This window comes from Carex rostrata, chromosome 1 (assembly GCF_964058835.1).
Source record: "Carex rostrata chromosome 1, lpCarRost1.2, whole genome shotgun sequence".
Lineage (NCBI taxonomy): Eukaryota > Viridiplantae > Streptophyta > Magnoliopsida > Poales > Cyperaceae > Carex > Carex rostrata.
The window spans coordinates 8559019-8584718 of record NC_135918.1 but is presented as its reverse complement, the minus strand read 5'-3'; the positions used below and the strand labels follow the sequence as shown (position 1 = coordinate 8584718).

The following is a 25700-nucleotide window of genomic DNA, read 5'->3' as shown; positions in this document are numbered from 1 at the left end:
CAAGCATATTTTGATATGAATATCATGTTGAGTGGTTCGGATCGACTGTTTAAACTCTAAAAATAGTAATATATGATATGAAACACAATGAGACATAAAAAAATATAAAACATTTAAACTCTACATAAATGTTGTAGCTAGGGCCGTTTTCCATATAATTAAATAGGTAACGAAATAATTTTAGCTCATGATAAGCAAAACATTATTCTATTATACCGCAGGAGATCCGGTGGGGTCCGACGTCATATTAGTTCACGCTTCTAGTTTATTTGTTTTTGTTGATTATTCTATGCATCCCTTTTCCGTGTACTTTCTTTAATTTTGGATATTTGACCAATTCATCTCCTTCCTAAAAAAAATTATTCTTTCTGAAAAATTTATCAGTAAGAATTAACAAAATAAATAAGTTACTGCCAATATAGACCACTTCAGAATTAACTATATATTGAAACGTGGAAATTTACTTAATCATACGTGCAACTTTGAAAGAGAGAGATCAGAACTGGGACTGGTTCACAGATTCTGGCGTCAAGAGAAAATAGTCACAGTACAGAGAAAACATGCAAGATTCAACTACCTCCCTCTCTGGGTCCACATTTATTGACTATTCTTTCTTTAACTATTTAATAACTTATTACTGAATCCTCTTTCTCTCTGCTGTCTCTCTCTCTCTCTAGCTATTTCATCACGTTTTCCGGACAGCGGGGTTTACTGGCAGTTTACTTTGGACTGCATACAGACAATATATATATATATATATATAGAGAGAGAGAGAGTTAGGCTGGGTGCTATGAATAGCATAGTGGCCTCTATGCTACGGCTCAATATTCGAGTTTTCAAAATCCAAACGGTCGATCCGAACCGTTCATCTTATTCTCCATATTAATATCTGCTTGGAGACCAAATTTTATAATTTTCTGAATTTTTTTACTATTTATTAAGCCACTTTGAAAATCGCTAATCCAACGGTTTTACTGTTTTGTGCAGCCACCGTTGGATCAACAATTTTGTAAAATACTTAATAAATAGTAAAAAAATTCAGAAAAATGTAAAATTTGGTCTCTAAGCAGATATTAATATGGAGAATAAGATGAACGGTTCGGATCGACCGTTTGAATTTTGAAAACTCGAATATTGAGCCGTAGCATAGAGGCCACTATGCTATCCATAGCACCCAGCCTAACTCTATATATATATATATATATATATATATATATATGTTTCTATATTTAATTAGAGACGTTATGAAAGATTACTAATTTGTTGTTTGTGCTAACTCTTTAAATGCTACATCAATGACTTCAATTTGGTGTTTAATCTTCTAGATTCATCTGCATGCGTGTAGACTAATTTCTATGTTCCAATAACTATATATAACCTGTGCAACAAATAATTAATAAACTACATTGCAGTGTACGTGGAGTTCAAATAAATAGTCAGAGATAAGAATCAGTCTTTAATTTAGTGACAAAAACACATGATCTCTATGTGAAAGGTTATGAGTTTGAAATCTAAATGAAATAAATCTTTTGTGTAATAACAAGGGTATTAAATAGTTGGGTGACTTGATCTTTAATCTTTACTCAAAAAAATAAATAGCCAGAGATATAAACTTATTTTGTGTCATAATTACTTATAGTTAAGTGTCGTATCGTGTGATTCGTGTCTTATCATAATTAAATCAAGTTTTCACGTGTTGTGATCAAAATTTTAGAAACTATATTATGATATACGAATAATCATGATACGTTACTCACACCATAATTACATGTGTTGTGACCGGTCATGTTTGATAATTTAATTAGTCACGGTTGTTTATGATTTTTTAGTTTAAGTTTATGTAAGGAGAAAATATATAGAGAAAAATATCAAGATAAGTGGTAATATTGTAAAAATGATAATACTGCATGTATATAGATGTCGTCTTATGACTACATACACAGGAGCAGACCCACATGGTTTCAGGGGGGGCAGCTGTTTCTATGAATTTTGAGATTTAGTGAGGATCAGGACGTTCCGTTCGACTTTGTTCCACTCTGAAAAAAAATTTGTCCTTCTCTAGATGTTTGATTTGTAATTCGGATTAAATTTAGGGTTAAAACTAAAATAAATTTCTTAAATTATGATTGGTAATTAAAATTATAGGTTAGAGAATCAGAATTGCAAGTCAAAGTATTAGAAAGTATAAGTTAAAGCATTATTTTTTATTGAGTATCTAAATAGTTAATGTGTTTAAATCCGATTTGATATATTTTTTTTTTCCACTGACAAAATTATGGATCCGTCCATGCACATACAATATAATAATTAAGTCAGGTTGCATGTGATGTCGTGTTATTATTATTTTCTTTTTTTTTTGAAAAAATAATAATAACACATAAATCATAAATGGATACAATACGAAACATACAAATTAAGTTACGAAAACTGACACATATCATGTCCTGACATATATATGATCACGGAAAATCATTTTTTTTATATCCTATTCAGTTCCCTTTTCAGCTAACAGTGGACGAGAGACATGAAGAACTATATATGGTCACTTCTTTTGATCAAATATTCAGTATATATATTTAATTAGTTTATATAGACACATAATTTACTTTCTGTTAGAGCAGTAATGGCGATATAGAATTTTTGTTAACATTAATTAATTTTTTTTTCTATTGTCCGTGTGCTTGACCGGTCTAGATTTTGACTGCTCCTTTAATTTTGTCTTCAAACATAGCCGTCGTAGGGAAAATTATTAATTGGATTCAACATCATTCAGTTCCTGTTCATATTTTTCAAGTATTATTTTCTTTGACCAAACTAATTATTAGCTGATCAATTTATTAATTGACACCGTTAATGCAAATTTTTAATTACAATTGTACTAAACATTGAGAAATAAACAAATAAAGATTATTATATATAAATAAATTCAATGAAACGAGATAAATGCACAAACTTGAGTCCCCATGACAGAGTTTGATTGTTATTGTAATTTGTTTTCTTAATATTTGGTGGAAGCTTGCATTAATTAAGTTGCAACTTTATCTCACTGCATAATTGGAACAGTTTTTATGTTAAATATAAGCCCAAAACATTCATAAATTAATTAATTGACTGGTTATTACTAAGGTGTACTAAAAATCCAAAACCATGCATGCATACAAATTCATAGGCCTAGCTAGCTCGAACATATTTATATAAATGTGTGTAGTCAATAGAGTTTACATGCATCACGTACTATGATTGTTATGTGTTGTAATCAAATTTGAAAGAACAGCCACTTACACGTTAGTCATACGTGATCAAGATATGTCATGCTCATATGTGCCGTGTTCAAACATTTTATATTTATCATGTTTGATCACATTTAAATATTTCTTTCTTAATTTAAATCAATTTATTTAAGATTCATTATTCGATCACGAGTGTATACATGATGTGTCATACTACTATACTGTAACAAATTAACTAGCTCATGTGCCATGTCAATTTTCTAAAAAAAGTAATGACAACACAAAACCCGCAAATCACAGTATCACATTTATATATCATACTATAATGGAACTATATGTGATGTGTCGTACCATATCCTATCACAACGTGACATATATATATATATTCATATTCCCTAATTATAGTTGGAAACACAATCCCCCAACCCCATTAAAAAAAAAAAACCCAATCAGTAAACACGAGAAGCATATGATTGACTAGCTAATTTTTTTTTTTAGAAAAAAATATAGGTTTTGTCCGTATTTAATTGATAATTGCAGTTACAAAAAATTTGTAGCTGCTAGCCAAAATAAACACAAGGAGCTCAAGAATATAAAACCTTAAAAGCGAAGAAAGAAGATCGACTAGCTAATTAAAGAGTAAAGATTCACTTTCATAAACCATACTTGCTTGCATGATACTTAAATTTCTGTTATGATCAATTTAATTAACGACGATCGTATAAATCAAAGACAAATAAAATTGATCTCTTAGTACATAGCAGCAAAATTTGACTGGACTTCCTGTTTAGCCTCCTTTTGTTATTCACCTGTTTATCTAACTGAAATATATAGTTGCTTTTCCATCAAAAGACATGTACAGCACAAAGCCAATTTCTTTTGGAACCTTGTCACCTGGAAAAATGCAAACACAATAAGCCAAATTGCATTTTTTTTTGGATTATTCTTTGAAGAAATTCAAATTAATATCATACTGTTGACATCTCTAAATGTTGTCATCAGTTAGCTTTTTATAATTCAGTTAGCGGTTGCCAACTAATACATTACATCATTTAATAAAATAAACATAAAAATATATAGGCTAGCTAGATCAGAACAATGAAAAAAAGCCACATAATTAGCAATAAAAATATAAAGGTGGATATTCAATTGGGAAGAAATGTATAGCTAAATATCCAAATTAATTAAACACCTTAATTTACAAATTAATTAATTACAATACTCTTCATGTGAGGACTAATTAATTAAACCGTTTCGACCAGATATTAAAAAACGACAATCTAAATTCTTTCGTCGACTCAAAAACATAATTGATCTAAAATTGTGTACCAAAATAAATTTTCTATTTCATTTCTTAGATGTTCTGATTATCAATTAATTTTCTTTCGTTTGATTATATTAAAGCTCTTTTTATAGTACAAATCTTTGTAGTGTTATATATATGTGATCTTCTAGAACAGTGACATGCAGGGAACAAACTTGCATTGAATTTTATCTAGAAATTAATCGGTTTCCCTGTCAGGACATGCAAATCTAAACATCTTCAAAAAAAAAAAATATATATATATATATAAAAAAACAGATCATATATATAGAGAGAGAGAGTGTGGCTAATATCAAAACGTTTGCACCACGCCTCCCGTGCAACCAAGTCATTTTTTTAATTTTTAAAGTCCAAATGATTGATCCGAACCGTTAGATGTGTTCTCCATATTAAAATGTGCTTGGAGACCAAATTTTATATTTTTTGGAATTTTTTTACTATTTATTAAGCCACTTTGAAAATCGCTGATCCAACGGTAGCTTCTGATTTTACTGTTTAGTTAAGCCACCGTTGGATCAGCGATATTCAAAGTGGCTTAATAAATAGTAAAAAAAAATTCAAAAAATGTAAAATTTGGTCTCCAAGTACATTTTAATATGGAGAACACATCTAACGGTTCGGATCGATCATTTGGACTTTAAAAATCAGAAAATGACTTGATTGCACGGGAGGCGTGGTGCAAACGTTTTGATATTAGCCACTCTCTCTCTCTCTCTCTCTCTCTCTCTCTATATATATATATATATATATATATATATATATATATATATATATAGATAGATAGATATGCTAATGTGCTTTCGGTAGCATATGGGTCGAAATACACACAGTTCAAATTTAAAATTTCAAAATTCAAAAAGTCGATCTGAACCGTTCATCTTGTTCTCCATATTAATATGTGCTTGGAGACCAAATTTTACATTTTTCTGAATTTTTTTTACTATTTATTAAGCCACTTGGAAAATTGCTGATCCAACGGTGGCTTAACAAAACAGTAAAACCGTTGGATTAACGATTTTCAAAGTGGCTTAATAAATAGTAAAAAAAATTCAGAAAAATGTAAAATTTGGTCTCCAAGCACATATTAATATGGAGAACAAGATGAACGGTTCATATCAACTTTTTGAATTTTGAAATTTCAAATTTGGACCGTGTGTATTTCGGCCCATATGCTACCGAAAGCACATTAGCCTATCTCTCTCTCTCTCTATATATATATATACACACACACACTCTGGCCATTTCTTTTATTTTATCAGTGTTCAAAATTACATTGACAAACTCCATCCAACGTGCATTTTTAGATACTTACCATGCATGTATATATGTAACCATATCCGTATATACTATATATAGTTTCTTAATCATGACACACAAAATCTAAAAAAATCTAAAATTCAGGACTACGCAAAAGTTGCTATCAAGACGTTTACAGCTTTACAAGTACATAATAAAAAAAAGTAATGATCCTAGCAAGGAAACATTATCATGTTATTAAATAAATAATTGACGTGTATTGAGTAATACATGCTAATTAGTAGCTAATTAACTAAATCTTTCTAGAGAGGGAACCTGTACACCACAGTAACTCTCTAGAAGAGTAAGATATATATATGTCAAAATTAACATCACTATCCCCACAAACACAAATCGGCAATAATATAATTAAATTCACAAGATTCTGTTCTTGCACTTATCTTTTGGATATGCTTTTACATCCATACATTAATTTGAGCATCATTCCCATATCCAAGATAAACAAGTGAAATTAATGAGGTAATAACTAATTCATTGATAGACGGGGGGGGGGGGGGGGGGGGGGGGGGGGGGGGGGGGGGGGGGGGTTTGTTCAGAGCCTAGGGGTGCAAACGTATCAGATAATATCCGATCGGATTCGTATCTGAAAATTAGATATAGATATCTGATATATGAATATCCGTGCGGATACAGATACAGATGGATTTTGAATTTTAATTATTTGTATCTGAATAGTAGATGTATATATACCATACAGATTTAATATATATTATGAAAATATTTATGTATATACGGATATCCGATCCTTACTAGTATGTATCTGTCTAATATCCAATCCGCATCCGTATCCAACAAATAAAAGCGGATACGAATATGATTTTACCACTATCCGATTCGTTTGGCCCCTATCAGAGCCCCGAATTAATCTTATATTTTATTGGTAAATTAAAAATAAGATATACAATCAAAAGAGTCGTTAAGAATATATAAGTTTGTTCAATGAGCATTGAGCATAAAATAAATGAAGTAAAAAGTTACATCGCTCGTGCTACTTGACCGATCAATTCAAAAACAAATTAAATAAAATTTATCACTAAATTTGATTGCATTAATATTCCTTTCTTTTCATAATATATGAATATATCAAAATCATAAAGACTCATCACGAGACCATATATAGGATACTTATAATAGACGTAACTAATTACCTTGCTCTGGATATTACTACCCTATATATGCATCCCACAGCATGGGGTCAAATTAAATGCATACAAATCTCTCCGGTCTTGTGGAAAAAAAAAAAAAAAAAATATGAGATTTTGACTGATACAAAGAATGTGAATTGAGAGGTCCGCAGCCAACAGATTAATGCATGTTATTTCATTGCTAGAAACACTATTCCTTGTGTTGTTGATCATGCAATGTCACCGGCTCGGAAGAACTGGAGGTATCCATTGTTGATGATGAATGAGCGTTGGTATAGTATGAAATGGACATCTCTCATAGAACCAAACTGGAGGGGAAAGATGTGTTAACTTTTACTCTCCCTTTACCCATTAATTTACGTGCCGTTTACGACTACTACTCTTTTGCTCCTCCAATTAGCATGGCATGATTCGTGTTGATCTTTCAACATCATTTATTCATTTACAAACCTTAGACCAAGTTGTAAATGCTCATATCTATATTCTCTAGCCGCCTTATATTCCTCACAAGTACTTGACCCCACACCTTATATTTATCTCCATCTCATCCTCTGCAAAAAATTCATTTTAGCACTCTTCTCTCTTCTCTCTCTCTCTCTCTCTCAAACCATGGAGAATTATTCTATTCTCTTTCCCTCACAACCATCATCTTCTTCATTCCTCTCACCACACATCTCCCACATGCAAAGTAACATCATCACATCTCAAGCCAATAGTACTTCATTGAATGCTTATTTGGGTATGAGAGAAGAAGGATACAATAAGAAGGCTAGTGCAATCTCACAACAAGGCCATGAAAACCCTAGCAATATTAATGGTGTCGAGCACTTCGATGTGAAAAATGAGAAGAAAAAGGGACAGAAAAAGGAAAAGAAACCACGCTATGCATTTCAAACAAGGAGCCAAGTGGATATACTTGATGATGGATATAGATGGAGAAAATATGGCCAAAAAGCTGTCAAGAATAACAAGTTCCCTAGGTATGTATATATGTATGCTTTTGTTAATTTTATTAAGCTTTTAATTAGAATTTAAACAACTCATGGTCAAAATAGACAAAACAAAACTGATATTTCCTTTTCATTATCATAAAAAGGATATATATATGGAGTTGTATATGTGTCTTGTTTTTCCTCGAATTGTTCATTTCATCAAACAGATCGACATATATGATGTTGTAAGAAAAGTTAATTTATGTTATCATCATGAATTTCCTTTTGAGTTCTACCTAACCATTCCGGTCAAATTTCAGTTCTTACAGACCTGATTAAAGTAACTAACCCACACTTCTATTTAACGGTCCTTGAACTGTTAATATATATATATATACACACACTCCGATAGGTAAGCTTTTAAATTTTTCAAAAAGTTTCAATAATTAAATTTGGCTATATTAATTCTTGAACAAATTTTCTTAAATTTCCTTGAAATCAAAGTTTTAATCTCCTAAAATACCTTTTGAGTTTTTATCTGAAAGGATCGGAGCCACCCAAAAATATATATATATATTTGTTTACTGGTTAATTAAGTACATCCCATATTCCCATGCATGGCAGTAATTCTTACCATATCAGTAGAATCTTCAAAAGAGAGTTGGTAGGCTTCTCAACCTAAGTCTTCTAGATGTTCTTCATAAAAGTGTATTCTATTATTTTCAAAGATATATTCTTTGGATTCAAAATGATAAGGACATTTCTGACATGAATTGTATTTGCCAATTAATGACCTAACAATGTGTATAGTACGGCGATGTTATGTTTTGACCTAGAATAAATAAGTAACTGTTCTGATTATTTTTAATTTATGTGATGTCGTAAGCACTAACATAATGTTTCCTTCTAGTCTTCTAGATAACCCATGCGGTCTTCTATCTTTGTTTTTTTTTTTTTTTTAATTAGCCTTCTATTTATTTTAACAACTGTCAAAATGTGTTTTGTGCATTATAATTATTTTATTAAATAAATCACCAATCCTTTACGTACGGTGGATCTTTAATTTACCTCATTTTTCTCCAGAAGATAGCTACGGGATCTCCTCTAGATATACATGCAAAACAACAAAACATCAACAATATTATTATGATAATAATGATAACAGTTAAAATAACTTTAATAGATTTGAAGTATTTTACCTTTAGGTATGTGTAAGGCGCAAAAAATCCACACACATATATATACATACACACACACACATATCTTACATCATTTAAAGAAACACTGTCAAAATTATTAGAATAGTATAACAAGGAACATGAACACACGCATATACTTACATCATTCAAAGAAACATTGTCAAAATTATTAAATTAGTATAACAAGGAACACGAACACAATCACTCCCATTAAGCTCCCTTCCCTCCTTTTGTTTTATTAATTCATAATAGAATTACAGAGTATTTTTACGTATAACTTTTTCTGGGTAGCATCCCCTCATATATAATCTAATGTCTTAATTAATTGAATATTTCCTAACAGATACATACTTCCTTCTCCACATTATTTTCTTAATATAAGATTATTTAAATATTAATTGAAGGTAAACAAATCTTCCGCTATCTTCTCTCTTGTTCGCCAATTTTATTCTGATCTTCTATGACTGACATCAACGTGTCATGGTGTATATTATGACAAACACTTTTTATAATAAATAAATGATCTGCTTGTTATCCTTATTTCACAGTAGAAGTAGTTGTATATACTACCAATATTCTTCCTAATAAAAACGGTTTACATGTTATTATTTCAGAAGCTACTACAGATGTACACACCAAGGTTGCAATGTAAAAAAGCAAGTGCAGAGGTTATCAAAAGATGAAGGGGTAGTCGTGACCACTTATGAAGGAATGCACACCCATCCCATTGAGAAATCAAATGACAATTTTGAGCACATTTTGAACCAAATGCAAATCTATTCCACCTTTGCTCCAAGCTTTGGTTCTGTGACGCACTAAAGCACCTGTAAAGAAAGAAAAAAAGGGTTCATTCCTTAATTTATAGTGTTGTTAAATACATAATAAACTTTTCTAGCTAGGCAGATGTTTAATTACTATTTTTTTGTCTCATATATATTTTGTTTTCATTTATCGTGTCCTTGATTTTTTTTTTTTTGCCTCACTTATGTAGACATTATTAATTTTGAATTAAACGGTCTTTTTTCATATTGTTGTGTCAATAAGTTTTAGTTTTTCACTTGGCAATAACTAAAAAGTTGAAAATTATTGACAGTTTAAAATTTTGACTAGCTAGAGCTACCATTAATTGTAACAACATATAACTTAATATGTATAGTAATTTGTGAAATAATTTATGTTGTACATATATCATGTATATAAAATTAAACAGAATGAAGAGAGCAAGAAACATAGAATTAGCTTTCAAAATTCTCAGTTAATAAATAAAATATATATGTTAACTATTACAATTGTCTCTAAGTATGAATTGTTAACAAACATACCTCGAATCTAAATTGTTACTACCAATCCTTATTTGATTCATGGTTTCTATTTTTTATTTTTATTTTGAAAGAAAAATGAAGGTCACGCCTTCAAGTTCCATTGAAATTGACACCAGAGATGTTTTTTTTACAAAAGCTTGCCTAAACGGCAAATGTAAAGTTTGAGTAAAAATAAAATAAAATTGACAGAGAAAGAAAGGAAGTAAAAAGAATAGAGGAAAATAAAATTAAAATTAAAAGGAGAGGTGCTCTTTGAAATTTCCTTGTTCCTCACAAATTTAGAAACCAACTGCTGTACTCTTCCAGTACTTCTCTTGCCAGCATCTCCTCACTTTTTCTTTCATCTCTAAAGATCTGTTTGCACCTCTCCCTCCAAACCACGAAGCATATGACAGCAGCTATGGTTATTTCAATTTTTCAGGAAATAGTTAAGACCTATAAATAAAACTAGCTATATATACTAATAAATATCACATATTAATCTATAAAGTATCAACTATATATTAACAAGTGCGAACCAAACTTGTGTAAAGTATGAACCCATATATGTGAATTAACCCAAGGCAAAACAATTAATATTGAAATTCTGAACCCCCCTAACCTAGAGTGCAATTATGCAAAAAGGATTAACTAGTGATTGTCATGCTAAAATATTCCATAGCAATGATCTTAATTTATAATTCAGAACTTAGCATTTTTCTAATAGTAGTATGTTTGGCATGCACTGTATATATAGCGAACAATTGACGGAAAATATATAATAATTGACTTCTGCTCTAATTTACTGGAACTTTTGAAATTCTACCAATTTTTATTTATTATAAATTTATAATTGAGCCTATATTTTATTTTTCATTTAGTACTCTTTATTGTGGCAGTGACTCTATATTTTAAAGTCAAATTTTATTAGTTCACTTAATTTAATAAAATTATGCTAAATTTCACATAATTGCTATTAGGTATTAGTTTGACACCCAATTTTCTTATTGTAATAGAAAAAAAAATGTTAAATTTATATTATGATGTGAATTTTGTTTTTTGAGATCTGTTGATTGGATACATATGGCCTACAAACTATAAAAAAAAAAAAAAAAAAAAAAAGTCATATCTAGCTACTCTATATGAGCCGATATTATCTGATAAATACCCATTATAATTATATGATGATATATATTATGTGGCAAATGTCCACTGTCATATATGAAATTGCTATTCGCTATATATAAACCTTTATAACAATTAAAGATTTAAATAATTAATATTTGTCATAGAAGATTTTAACAATAGCATGGAAAATTGTTAATTTGTGAAATAAGTGATACAATATTTTTGGCACTGATACAATATTTTTGGCACTTAATTGCCTTAAAATTGTATCAGTTGCATGCTTAGTTATTTAGTACTGTCGCTTAATTAATTAAGGTATACATTTATTTGAAATTCAACCATAAATATTTAGAGATTACACCTAACATACTTTAATTTTATGATTTCTTGACCCAGGCAAACACTAATTTCTAATCTTTTTCAAAGTCACACAAGCTAATAGCAAACAATAACCCAATTAATTAATGCATGTCCTTGAAAAAGATCTTAATGTTGCTTTCTTGCATATTCAATTAAGATAACTTTACTAATTCATAGAAAGATTTAAAAAAATAAATAAATACTGATCACGAATCAGCCAATCAGTCCGTAAACTAATCGATAATATCTTCTACATTAAAAATATAAATTAAATCTTGCTCGGATTTTGATACGGAGGTAGCAGCGAATTATGAGAGATTGCTTCTTCCGTCTCGATCGGGTCCATATCTTCACAGCTACCTGTGGGTGCAATAGAGAAAGAACGATCCTGATTTAATCCCAGCCGGACCAAAATAATTCAGTGTCGATCTATTTAGACATAGGGATAGAGTTCGTTGTAAGATTCGTGCCAGAATTAAAAGAACGGTTTGATTTTCTCTATTGCACCTCAGATAAACCACCTCTGTACATGAGAGGTTTGGAAATATCTTTGGATATTGACTTCAATACACTTGTACCATCAAATTTCTTTTTCTTTTTTTTTTGGATAAAAAGCTAATTACGTAGACCGTTTCATTAATGAAACAGTGATTTGAACTCACCACCAACCTGATAATTAGCTACTCAACTATGAGTAGCCAGTGATTAGCCAAGTATATACTGTAGTTACAGTGATTAGATAATCTGATATTCTGATAGCACAAGTATATACTGTAACTACTCATAGCTTTTTAATTAAACCATATACCCTGATCAGCTACTCATTACACTTGTGCATCAGATCACTGTAGCTTATAATTAGAGTTTAATTTGCCGTCACGACTGTATGGGCGCTAGAGCTAGCGCTGCCCCTACTGTTTGCTCCTTCGGAGTTGCACACAAATGGCGCATGCTTCACTTGATGGTGATGCCAAAGTCAGCATTTTGTCTAGCCTCGCTATATATAGTATTACTGTTGGAATATAATTATTTGTTCTAACTAGCAAAAAATAATTATGCAAATTAATCTCGCTCTCCCTTAATTTGTTCCACACAAGAATAACTTTCAAAGTGCAAGCTTGATATAATTTTTTTAATGCTAATAATATCATACTAAAAGCTGGTTCTGAACGTGCCATGAAACATGACCTCAATACCTAAATTTCTTTAGTCGCAAAATTAGTTTATTAATTTTGCGGTTACATAAATGAGAAGAATCTCAGTTAGAACTTGGATGTATACATGGAGTATATCTAATTAAAGAAACAAAAAATAATTATCTCATAAGTTATTTAGGGGCTTGACCATATCTTATTTAATTTCTAAAGAAAAAAAACTATTAGTTATTTAATATAAGAACATATATAACCATCTGTTTCTTAAGAATTAATGGTCTTCCAACTTGGACTATGAAGGAATTTTCGCAATATAGAAATCTAAATTCACATTTTTCTAAGAACCAACATGGCAACATTAATTCGATATAGTGGCAAAGGCAATGTACTATGTGTGAGAGATCACATATTGTAAACTCGAAATGAATTTATTTTCAGAAGCAAAAGAATGCCCCATTGGTTGCTAGCGAGAACAATTCATGTAGAAACAGAACTGTGGATTTGATGCCTTGGAGGAAAGAATAGGTTGCAGTATTGAGTTTCTTTTTATTTAGTGAGTTCTTAGTTTTGAGAGGTTGAACAATGATGTTGTAAACAAATTTATTTATTGTAAACTTGGTAGCCACTACCAAGCAATTTCAAAAAAAAAAAAAAAATATATATATATATAGAGTTAGGCTGGGGTGCTATGGATAGCATAGAGGCCTTTATGCTACGGCTCAATATTCGATCTTTCAAAATCCAAACGGTCGATCCGAACCGTTAATCTTATTCTCCATATTAATATCTGCTTGGAGACCAAATTTTACATTTTTCTGAATTTTTTTACTATTTATTAAGTATTTTACAAAATTGTTGATCCAACGGTGGCTGCACAAAACAGTAAAACCGTTGGATTAGCGATTTTCAAAGTGGCTTAATAAATATTAAAAAAATTCAGAAAATTATAAAATTTGGTCTCCAAACAGATATTAATATGGAGAATAAGATGAACGGTTCGGATCGACCGTTTGGATTTTGAAAACTTGAATATTGAGCCGTAGCACAGGAGGCCACTATGCTATCCATAGCACCACAGCCTAACTCATATATATATATATATATATATTAAACTAGTTGGGCGGCTTAACTCTCAACTTTACTCAGAAAAAAAATTCACATCTTTCTTGATCAAACAATAAGGGCTTGTTCGGCTATCAAGCGAGAACGGGAATGAGTTTGGATTTGAGTTCAATTTGAATGGTTGAAATACTGTGCTCGTGAGAAAAAAAATTCACTCTGAGTGAATTTTTTTTTCCACAGGAACAGTTGCTTGCCGAACATGCCCTAATACTATCTACGAAAAAGGTGACAACTTAAGCTTTATCCAATTTTGGAGAGAAGTTTCTGGCTTCACGGCATTTCTAATATAAGTTGAGCTAGCTATCTATCTAAATGTTTTTGAGCTGACAAGACAGCCACTAACTCTAATGCATTATTATTTTCTACTTAATTATTTTAAGTTGTAGACTACTAGTTATTCTATCACTTGATTCACTGTAGTTGGAATGAATGTGGGAATAGGAAGAAAGGTATGTACCTGTTCGTATATTAATTTTGCCTCCATTTTGAGAAATTTGGAGGCCGAATTATATCTCATAGGCTATTTTGATTCTAGCAAAGAAATTTCAGATGAATTTCTTACATGGGTTGTTTTGTAAAACAGGCTGAGGTGATAACATGTTTTTTGTGATAATGGGCCCAGAGGCTATTGATAAGGTAATAACAACAATTGACAGAATCACAGAAGGGTATAAAGTAAAGAAAACATTGAATTTGTTTAGAAACCATAAATAAATAAAAAATTTACCAAACCAACTTGATTACTTTATTTTTTACAGAAACTATAAGAACCGAGATGTTATTTCGGTACTTTTTTTTTGGGACATGTTTCGGTGCTTTATTTTTTACAGTCGAAGAGATGCAAGGTGGTATGGTTTGGACATGTTTCGGTGCTTTATTTTTTACATAAACTATAATAACATTTCGGTACTTTTTTTTGGGACCGAATTACAATTTCGGTCTCAGCATTTTTCACAGATTTCGAGAAAAAAAATACGTTAAAAAATTGTGAAAATACCTAAGACTGAATTGTCATTTCGGTCTCGGAAAAAAAAATTCAGACCAAAATGATATTTTAGTTCTTATGATTTTTGTAAAAAAAAATAATAATAATAATCATGTTTGTTTCATAAAAATCTTTTTTTTTTTTAATTATAGTTTATAAAAAAAAAATTCGAAATCATTTCTTGTGGCCCCCCCTTACATGTTTCGATCAGATTGCACGGATACACAAGTTTTGATCAAGTTCAAATATCAATTATTCACCAAATAAAGATAAAGAAGAAAGTTATCAATCAACTAGGAATTCATCTCATCTCCGTTACATGCTAAAGCCGTCATAAAATTATTATCAATAACAAACATTTCACACTGCCATTAAACCCAAACTCAGCAACACCAAACATGTCCAAACCATTCCACCTTGCATCCCTTCGACTCCGTTCTTTGTAGAACTTTGATCCTGACTCGGTCCTCCGCCGCCTCCAGTTGTCATAGGAGGAGGAGGCGTTGGTGACGTTTGGTTGAATGCTAGTGGTAGACCGTTCCCATGCATCACATTGATCCCAAATTTCATTCCTTTCTGGCACTGCTCGCCTTCCATGGTGTCGGAGAAGAAATAGTTGGATCCCTCGTAGACTAGTTGAATCTCAATAACCTGTGGTGTAGGTATTGACGAGTTGCCCCCGTCGATGCCCCAAAGGAATGTCTGGTTGCCATCATCACTGGTTGCATCGCACAGATTGTATGTGGTTTCGTTGTTTGTCTGGACAACACTGGAGTTTGTGTTTGTATTGAATACTGCAAAATGTTATAATCGGATCAGTTAGAACATATATAGAAGTGAATTGTTTTGTTCATTTCTGCACCATATATACTTCAATTGTTAATTTTTTCTGTTTTTAAACATCAACCATACCTAATTATATGACTATAATTTCTAGTGGATTTCTTAACTGAAGTGCGACCCATTTCACGTAAATATTTGGCTAGATGGTATCTATGGTTTCATTAGGACAAGCCGACAAGATGTGATGGACCAATTTAGAATTAAAAAGAATATTGAGGGACCAACGAAAAAAAATTACAATATTATAAATCTGCTGTGATTCCGAAGAATCACAGGGACCTGCAATTCATAATTCATCCATTCATTCAGTTTTGAGATCCGTGCAAAAATACTATCTGTTTTGAGATTCGTGAATAAAGAGAAATCAATGGATAGATTTGAAATTGCATGGTGTTGTGATTCTTTGGAATCACAGAAAATTTATTTCCAAAACAATAATGATTCCGCCTTACAATGAAAACCCAAAGAAATACAGCAAATAAATGGAAGCTAAAATAGTACATTAACAAGGTCAATCCTGCATAATGTAAACATAGTCAAATCGGTAACTCAACGAAAGAGGTCAGTCAAAGCAAAGATATTGACAGAGTAGGTTTTGATTCATGTAGTGCACACACAATAGAATTAAAACAGCAATGCACATGAATATTGCGCTGCATAAAGTAAAAATTATTCTGTCAATACCTTTACCCGTAAATCAACTTTCATCGGATTAAACCAAATGTAATGCAACAAAAAAACAAAGCTAACAAAGCAGAGAGATTTGTTGGGTCAAAATATTACTGAGAAAATCGCCGAGGATGAAAGTCTGAGAAGCAGCCCAGTCCGAGTAATTTGCTGACGCGGCATTGGAGCTAACGTTGAAGAACCACCCCGCAGCTTCTCCGACCGTATAGTTCTTGTTCTTGATCGCCGGCGGGGGAGCCGCGGCGGAGACGGCGGGTATGGTTATCGCTAGTGAGAAAAAAGCTATCGTCGCTGCTCCAATCACGCATCGCCAAGTCGCCATTGCTCGGATTTAGCGGAGCAGAGATCAGAGAAAGATGTGGGGGTTGTAGTGAGAGATGAGAAAAGGTAAAGGTTTGATTTCTGATATATATATATATATATAGTTTAATCTATCTCTAGTGTTTACATTGATTTGTTAAATTTTAGGCGGTGATTTGGTAAGATTGGATTTAGTTTTTAGTATTTTAATTGGAGCGTTTGAAACATAGAATGTGAGCATCTGAAAAGTTCGCCGATCGACGCACCGATTCTCGGAGTGAGATGCAAAGAAACAAATTGTTTAAATTTGAAGTTATCATCTTGACTGACTGTAGTGATTATAATTATTCCATACTGATTAAGAATTCCAAGTTTGCAATTGTTTATTTGTTTTCTTTTTGTGGCGTTAATGGTGGTCGCACATAGGGTACAGTGAGGACAATTCTATATCATAGTCAACAGATTTGGGAATTCACACCACATTTTATTATTATTTTTGCCCTGGTTAGTGGTAGTGGGTCAGGATTTGTTGCTATAATCCGATCCGATATGTGGAACTCATCACATTCACATGAGGCTGAGAACTGTCTTCTTGTATTACTGGTATAAGATATGCATCAAGCAGTTTGTATTACTGCTGTACTATAGCCAAAGCGGCTGTGGTAGCGGCACAACCATGTACCAACCGGGTATCATGTGCTGGCATCGCTTTCATGGCCACGTGTGATATCATAGCACTGGTACATCAAATCTAATAAATATCATGTGTTGATACCATTGCATACCAATACTAAAGTAGCAAAAAATTCAACTCACATTTTTTTTCAATCACGTGCTGATACTATACCGATACTAAAATGGCAAAAAATTCAGCTCACATTTTTTTCAAATCAAATCTATTACTATTATAATAGGAGTGATGCTTCTATGGACATAAGGACCTATTTGTAAAATGAACACTATTTTTATTATCAAAGTTCAAACAGTCGATCCGAACTGTTCATCTTGTTCTCCATATTAATATGTGCTTGGAGACCAAATTTTACATTTTTCTGAATTGTTTTACTATTTATTAAGATGGGTACAAAAAATATCAAATTCAGACCATTGAATTTTGTACCCATCTTAATAAATAGTAAAAAAAATCAGAAAAATGTAAAATTTGGTCTCCAAGCACATATTAATATGGAGAACAAGATGAACGGTTCGGATCGACTGTTTGAACTTTGAAAATAAAAATATGTTTATTTTACAAATGGGTCCTTATGTCCATAGAAGCCTTTGCCTTATAATAGAGGAGGGTTCCAAATGCCTTTATTTTTTGTGCCTCCATCATGCCTTCATTTTTAAAAACTTAAATAACTTAAACGTCAAAATAAAACCGTTAGATGTAATCTATGTTATTTTCTCTATGTGCCCATAAAAAATTATCACATTTTGATTTTGCTTTTATATGAATCAATAAGTTGAAAAATCAACGTCTAGAAATTATCCACATTTGTATACATTTTTATAAGCTCAAGATGACAATCAAAACAAAGTTGAAATGTCATAATTTTTTACATGTGCATAGATAAAATGATATAGTTTATATCCAACGGTTTTATTTTGAATTTTAAGATTTAAATTTTGAGTTATTAAAGTTTTTAAAAATGGAGGCACAAAAAATGAAGACATTTGAACCCTCCTCATTATAATAATATATTCCTTCCCATGATATCAGTGCACATATATGCAAATATACTCCCAGGAATTTCAATAGTGAGTCGGACCTGCTTACAAGGGCAGCACAGACGAACAAGCTCTCATGTGAAGGCTGCATGTACCCAACTGTCTTGCTAGTTTTCGGAGGTTATACGGAGGTAGGGGTGGCAACAAGCTGTTAACGAGCGAGCTAGGCCACACTCGTACTCGGCTTGTTAGTGTATCAAGCTGAGCGAGCGAGTTTAGATTTTAGGTCCCGGGCTAAAACTCTTGCTCAAGACCGACTCGTGGCTTGTCCGAGCGAGCCGAGCTAGCTTGTTACTAGCTTGACATATTCATAAATTTTTATATTATTTTTCTACTATATATTCAATTTCCATAGCACATCTTATTAATTATGGCTAAAATAAAAATAACATTTATATGACTAATTATTGAGCAATACTCTCTTAATTCAAGTGCAACAAAGCAAATCACCTACAATAAATTAAGTTTGCAACAATTACATACCAAAATACCAAATTCATACAAAAACTCATAAATAAACCATGCATACAAAATCAAACAAACTCATACAAATTAACTTGGTGCTAATTAAATCGCACATAGTCCATCCAAACAAATCAGTATAGCATCCATAGTATCCCCAGAATGTCGACTCGCATCATGTTGTGGACTTGTGGCTGTCAATTTAAAAAAAAATAGTACAAATATAGTGGTTTAGTACAAATATAGCATCAGGTATGAATTTTATTCCACCAAATGTGGATAGAAATGTGGTTTAGTACAAATATAACATCAGGTTAGAACTAAATTAAGCCAAGTCATTATAAATGTTAGAACTCTGTTGTAGCATCCATAGTACAAATGTGGACAAAAAAAAAAGTATAACTCACTTGAACAACCATCTTAATATGTTTATAATATGTGATTCATCTTAATCACCAAAAAGAACAACTATAATTGTCAGTATTAAAAGTGTAGAACTCACTTGTAAGATTCAAGAGCAATTAATGTTAAGGTTTGGAAACTGAACTTCCAAATTCTCCTCTGCCTTTGAAGGTTGCTGAAATTAAAAAAATCAATATGTTAAACATTCAATATATTAGTAGAAGCTAAACCAGAAACTGAAATAAAAAATGTAGAACTCACTTCTAAAGTATGCAATTCGGCCATTGTGCCTGCCCTTATCCAATCACCCCCACAAACTAAAATCTCAACCATATCCTTTGTAAGGGAACTTCGATAATCATCTAAAACACGACTCGGATGTGACTGTTGAGATTGGAATGTAAAGAATATCTCTTGCTAGTTTGCTTAAAATGGGGTATCTTCTTACATTCACCTGCCACCATTTTAATATATTGAAAGGTACCTTATCTCTATGCTTAAAAACGGCCTCTGTTAGATAGTTTTCTAGATCTTAGTTCGATTCATTTTCATTCCAAGTGGATTCTACAAAGCGCCACATATCATTATCCTCATCAATGGCAGCAACAGCTGGTGTAGCTGAAGCATCGGAACCTATCAAGAATATATATGTGAGCATAGACAACACTAAACAATGCAAAATTAGCATTAAAAAAAGTTTTAAAGAATTTACCCGGTTGAGAGACCACATGCTGCTTTGCATAGATGTCATATAGAATTCGCATCTGGTCCAACACACTGTTCATATGCGAATCAACCTCAATATTAGGATACAACTTCTGACAACAAAACTTAATCGAGAGAGTCTTTAACCTTGGATCGAGAATGGCAGCCACTGCCATTAGCACATTAACATCCCACCAATATTTCTCGAACTTTTCGTACATAGTCATGCTCATCCCTCGTGTGAAACCATCCTCATCATGGTAGGCATCACAAATCGCGCTGGAGGCTTGCTGGGGGTGGGAAGAAATCGCGTATACGGTGGGCTTGAGGAGGAAATCGCGTCTGGGTGCTCAGGAGAGGGAGAGTGGCGTCGTGAGATCCTCTCGATAATGGCGAAGGCCGAAGCAGCAAGGACGATAGAGAACAGATCCGGTAATGATAATACAATCTCAATTGACTCCGATTTAATGCTACGGATAAGAGTTATTATAGTTTCTAATTTAATTTTAAATTTTTTTTTCTGATGATGGCCCTATAATAACGCTATTTTTTTATTTTTTTTCACTCTTTATTCTTCTTTATTCAAGACTTTAGTCTGTAAATGTAAAATGCTTTTAGTATTTGTTAAATTAGTTTTAATCATTGTTTCAAGACAATAATAAGAGTATAAGACACTCTTTTGTATCTTAAAATGGATATTTTTTTTAAATAGAATTATTTTAAATTATTTTAACGGAACAAGCCTAGTTTGATTGGTTTTTTGAAAACTAGCCTCCACCGATCCCTAGGATCGGTGGAGCAAAAAAATTGAATCCTACACCGATCCTACGGATCGATGGAGCAATTTTCACACCTGAAGAGAGCAATTTTCACATCTGAAGAGAGCTGGCCACAGGAGATCCCATACTACACCTCCACCGATCCCTAGGATCGGTGGAGGCTTGATTTTCAAATTTTGCAAATGGTGCCGTATTCACATGTAATAATGAATTATGTTGATCTTATGCATTCAAAAAGATATGAAAACTATGCAATGGTATACAATTTTTATCAAACAATGACTCGCTACATACAATGTAATTCAAATAGCTTCGGGGATAGGTAGGGGGTCAGTATGATTTTTGCTTGGAGATTCGTGCAAAACTATTTAAACGGTTGAGAAACTCCAAAAGGTCATGCAAAGTTTGAGATATTTTTTGAAGTCACGCAAATTCCAAAGAGTGCATATCCTCTTAGATATCTCAATTTTTGAGTGACCTACGTGTCCGATGCCTATTCGGTGGTGATGTAAGGGTAGTATAATGTGTTCTTTGAGATTCATGCAGAACGTGTTTAAACGATTGGGATTTTTCATAAAGTCACGCAAAGTTTGAGATATCTCAGAGGATACGAATTCAATTCCAAAAAGCCACGCAAATCCAAAAAGGGATAGCGCAGGGAGCCAGTATTATTTAAATGGTTGAGATACAAATTCAAACCTACTCCGGTCCACAGGATCGGTGGAGATGTTTGATGTGGTCTTTGGTATAGCATATCTGTGGCGAGGTAAATGTTGGCTCCACCGGTCCCTAGGACCGGTGTAGGTGGGATTTTTTTTTCTGCACCGATCCGATCCTAAGGATCGGTGGAGGCTAGTTTTAAAAAATCTATCCAAACAAGGCTTGTTTTGTTGAAATAATTTAAATGAATACTATTTAAAAAAAAATCCCTTAAAATGTATAAGGCCCTATTTGACAATTATTTGTATCGTATCCATATTTGAATCTGTATTTGTAAATTATTCGCTCCGTATCTGTTTAAGGCAAATTTGATTTTAAATTTTGATATCTGTATCCATATGCTCATTAAAAGACGGATACGAATATGGTATTAGCATTATCCGCTCCGAATCCACTCTGTTTACTATATGGATCTAAATCTATTCATTTTTTTAGAAAAGGAGTATTTTTTTTTTTGCTTTTTAGGTGCTTATATAAACCAATCAGATATTCATACAAAAGACTTAGGCCGCTACTCATTAATGACTCCAGTAGACTACTTTTTTAGGATAACGGACTCCATTTTCGGTTGCTTTGTTACTTTTGAAAAAAGAGAGAAAAAAAAAGAGAGAGAATAGTGCTCTTGTTCTCATGATATCCTCTTGATATGAGTTCTGAGTTCGGACCGTCTACTTTCCATATCTCATTTATTATATGAATTTTGTTAGCCATGACCCACAGATTTGAACTTCAACTTAAATTATGCTTGAGATCGGTTGATTCTGATTGTCTTTGATGAGATCGATCCATTTTGGAAAGGGGGGAATCAGTGTAATTTGTAGAGGGGCAAAATTTTTTGATGAGGCATAACTATGTAACTATATTGAATGTTAAGTATTTTATAATTTGTTCCGAGAAAACAAAGAAACACAAGTATATTTTAAAGAAAAATTCAAGATAGCCACACTTGTACAATCTTTTGAACCTTAATTATATTTTTATAAAATAAAATAAATATATAGAGATATTAAAAAAAGTATATTTAAAAAAAAAAAAATTGAGTCTATCTTGGTTCCACTTAGGTCCGGCATTGCTGGTATCAGTACACGGTCCGGATCCCCTAACGTAATCAAATCTTTGAGTTTTGAATCGGAACCGTCCGATTCGAATCCGTCGCTCGAGATTATCTCCCGATTCAAATTCATCTCTCGAAATGTGTGCGCTCCACTTCGGATAGATTATCTCGGATTCGAATCGGACGGTTCTGATCTATTCCTATACCTAAACTGGGCTTATTTCAATCTAATCAAGCAATAAAGATAAAGGCTTATTTCATTCCTTTAACGCATCGCGAAATAAAACTAAGAAGCGATCAATTGGACTAAAACAAAATGGGCTGTGTGTTTTTATATGTGGGCTCTCTATCTTTTTGTGGCAACTACAAGCAGTGCTAATATAAAATATATGTGACATATGCAGTGAAGTACCATGATATCCGTGATTCCAATTTAAGTATATGACAAGAGAACAAATACAAACTGTTCTACGAGTAAGAGTGTCTCATAGAGAGTCAGAGAACAGTGTCGAACTGAAGCTAACCACACTCTGACAAGGTTTTTTGTTTCAATTGTAGATCCCAACATTACACCACGGCTGTGCTCATGCATTCTATTCTGACATGGTTCTCAGACTATACCTTCGGCTGTTTGTTAGGAACATAAAGTTAGACTTCAACATTTTTTTTCTTTATGAAAGACCAGTAGGTCAGTTAGATTTAAACATATTTTGTCTTTTGAGGAGGGTTTAAATTTCTTCAATTTTTGTTTCTATTTTGTCTTTATTTTTTTAATTTTAATAACTCAAAAGTTAAAACTTAAATATCAAAATAAAAATATTATATATGTTAAATATCATTTTCTCTATGCGCATTTAAAAAATTATGACATTTCGATATTATTTTGTTAAGTATCAAGTGCTAGTAAAAATACGCTGATGCAGATAAATTCTAAACAACAATATTTCAACTTATTGATTCGTATAAAACCATAATAAAAAAAAATTATATGTATGTAGAGAAAATAATATAAATTACATCTAAAACAGTTTTACTTTAACATAAAAAATTTAAAAATTTAAAAATTATTATTAAGGAGCCCAATTGCTCCTTAATCCACACTGTTGCACACTCTTTCGTATGGATTAAATTTAGTCCTCACTTGATAGAGGAATAAAAATTATTCATAACTCTTCTTATGTCAGGTCCAATAAACTCAATTAGTAAAAACAAAAATACAAAGATTTACATGGCCCTGTTAGTACAAAAATTCTTTATCCTTTTGTTTTGAAACATGGTCCTATATTGTAAAACAAAATACAAATATTTGCTTTAAATTCTGTCTTTTTTTGCTTCGTACAAGATTTTAACATGCCTAGCTACGTGCTGAACATTCTGAGTCAAGCATCTGGACATGAAAGCAAGAGCTGGATCATAGATAAAAGGCAAAGTACAAACGTTTTTATAATATCCTCTCAGGCGGATTCAGAATTCTTGTCGGAGAGAGATAACAAAATTGTTAATTGGATTTGAATAGTTAATCGGATTCAAATTTATTAGTTAATTAAGTATTATATAAAAAATTATCATAATTTTAATTATAAATTTAACATTAATTGCAAACTAAAAGTCCAGAGAAGAACAAACAAACTTTCAGAAGATGACAAAGACAGTCTGAACCTATAAATTTGGATAAAATTTTAAAATCCAGAAGTTAAATTTTATTACCTATAATTGTTGTCTGCCATAAAAAAAAACTTCTAAATATTCAATTTCCCCGTCACAGATAACTTAAATATTACTTATTATCCCACTAAAAACAAATAATTCTTCTCATTTCCCCTTTATTAAATCTAATTTTAAATTTTTATTATATAAATTAGAATAATTCAGTTTTTTAACTTTTAAAAGTTTTAAAAAACAATCAACTTTATTCGTTAATATAAATAATGGATAAGTACTCTATTCTTATCTGTTAAGTAATAATCTTACCCATACCCAGTTCTTACCTGTCAATATAACGGACAGCAAAATAAATAATGAATGATTATTAAATTAAATTAATCCCTTATACAATTTAACCCAAAATTATTTATCTTATTTTTTGAGAGATATAAATTATTTATTATGATTATATAAAATATTGTATAAATCAACTTTATCATAAATTACTATTAAAAAACTATAAATTGTCGGAACTATCATTTGAAATCAAGGGACATCTCCGTTCCGTTCAGCATAATGGAGGGATACAATTTTCATTTTTTTTTTTTCCCGGCATCAGCATGAGGCTATGGTCTATGGAGATCCGATCGTTAATAAATACTGACTAGATCCAGACCAACCCAAAAAGGCAAGAAATTAATTAACTTCTTCTATGGAGAGTTGGAGACAGACACCTCCTAGAAAACCCAGACACATTTATGAAAAAATGTTCTTGCATCGGGACCACACCGTACGTCGTAGAACCAAATTGTTCCCAATCTTAACCATAATGAATTTTACTTCCAGCACTCGTACAAGCACACGAGTACACGACGCGTACGAATACGAGTATACGAAATGCTCTGTACATTGAATACCTCTTGGCATTATTTTTTTCTAAAAGTATAAAAACTCAGCAATAACTTCAATAAATAAATAAGAGCATTGATCCTCGTTCTTTTCTAAATTGTTATAAAATAATAACATGATGTATTATAAATAATAATAAATTAAACAATTTTTTTTTTTATCTCAACATGTGGTGATTTTCTACAAGCAAGAGTACTTTTTAAAATATCACTGCATTTTTTTTGTTATGAACTCTAGAACTCTACTAGCTCACATAGAATACATCTC

General features: G+C 31.8%; 2 protein-coding genes and 1 long non-coding RNA gene across 3 annotated transcripts; 1 reads left to right on the top strand and 2 right to left on the bottom strand.

Annotated features, from left to right (window-relative positions):
• The first annotated feature begins 7514 nt into the window (after window positions 1-7514).
• Window positions 7515-10173, top strand: WRKY75 (WRKY DNA-binding protein 75). Its single transcript, XM_078304692.1, has 2 exons — window positions 7515-7996; window positions 9762-10173. The coding sequence occupies exons 1-2, from the start codon at window positions 7626-7628 to the stop codon at window positions 9964-9966; spliced, it is 576 nt and encodes a 191-aa protein (XP_078160818.1). The 5' UTR covers window positions 7515-7625; the 3' UTR covers window positions 9967-10173.
• A 5236-nt stretch (window positions 10174-15409) lies between these two features.
• On the bottom strand, window positions 15410-17200 carry LOC144565812 (early nodulin-like protein 18). The gene is made up of 2 exons (XM_078315657.1): window positions 16824-17200; window positions 15410-15991 (listed from the first exon to the last, which is right to left on the bottom strand). Exons 1-2 carry the CDS (start codon window positions 17047-17049, stop codon window positions 15558-15560), a joined length of 660 nt encoding a protein of 219 aa, XP_078171783.1. The 5' UTR covers window positions 17050-17200; the 3' UTR covers window positions 15410-15557.
• Window positions 17201-19210: 2010 nt separating this feature from the next.
• On the bottom strand, window positions 19211-19990 carry LOC144547563 (uncharacterized). Its single transcript, XR_013509113.1, has 3 exons — window positions 19884-19990; window positions 19723-19797; window positions 19211-19414 (listed from the first exon to the last, which is right to left on the bottom strand). It is a non-coding gene; the product is annotated as an uncharacterized LOC144547563 (long non-coding RNA).
• Window positions 19991-25700: the final 5710 nt, after the last annotated feature.

Excerpts from the sequence above, each read along its gene's own strand:
- WRKY75 (XM_078304692.1), top strand. The coding sequence starts at position 7,626 with ATGGAGAATTATTCTATTCTCTTTCCCTCACAACCATCATCTTCTTCA. Across the intron at positions 7,997-9,761 it reads AAGAATAACAAGTTCCCTAG|AAGCTACTACAGATGTACAC; the intron begins GTATGTATATAT and ends TTATTATTTCAG.
- LOC144565812 (XM_078315657.1), bottom strand. The coding sequence starts at position 17,049 with ATGGCGACTTGGCGATGCGTGATTGGAGCAGCGACGATAGCTTTTTTC. Across the intron at positions 15,992-16,823 it reads CATCCTCGGCGATTTTCTCA|TATTCAATACAAACACAAAC; the intron begins GTAATATTTTGA and ends AACATTTTGCAG.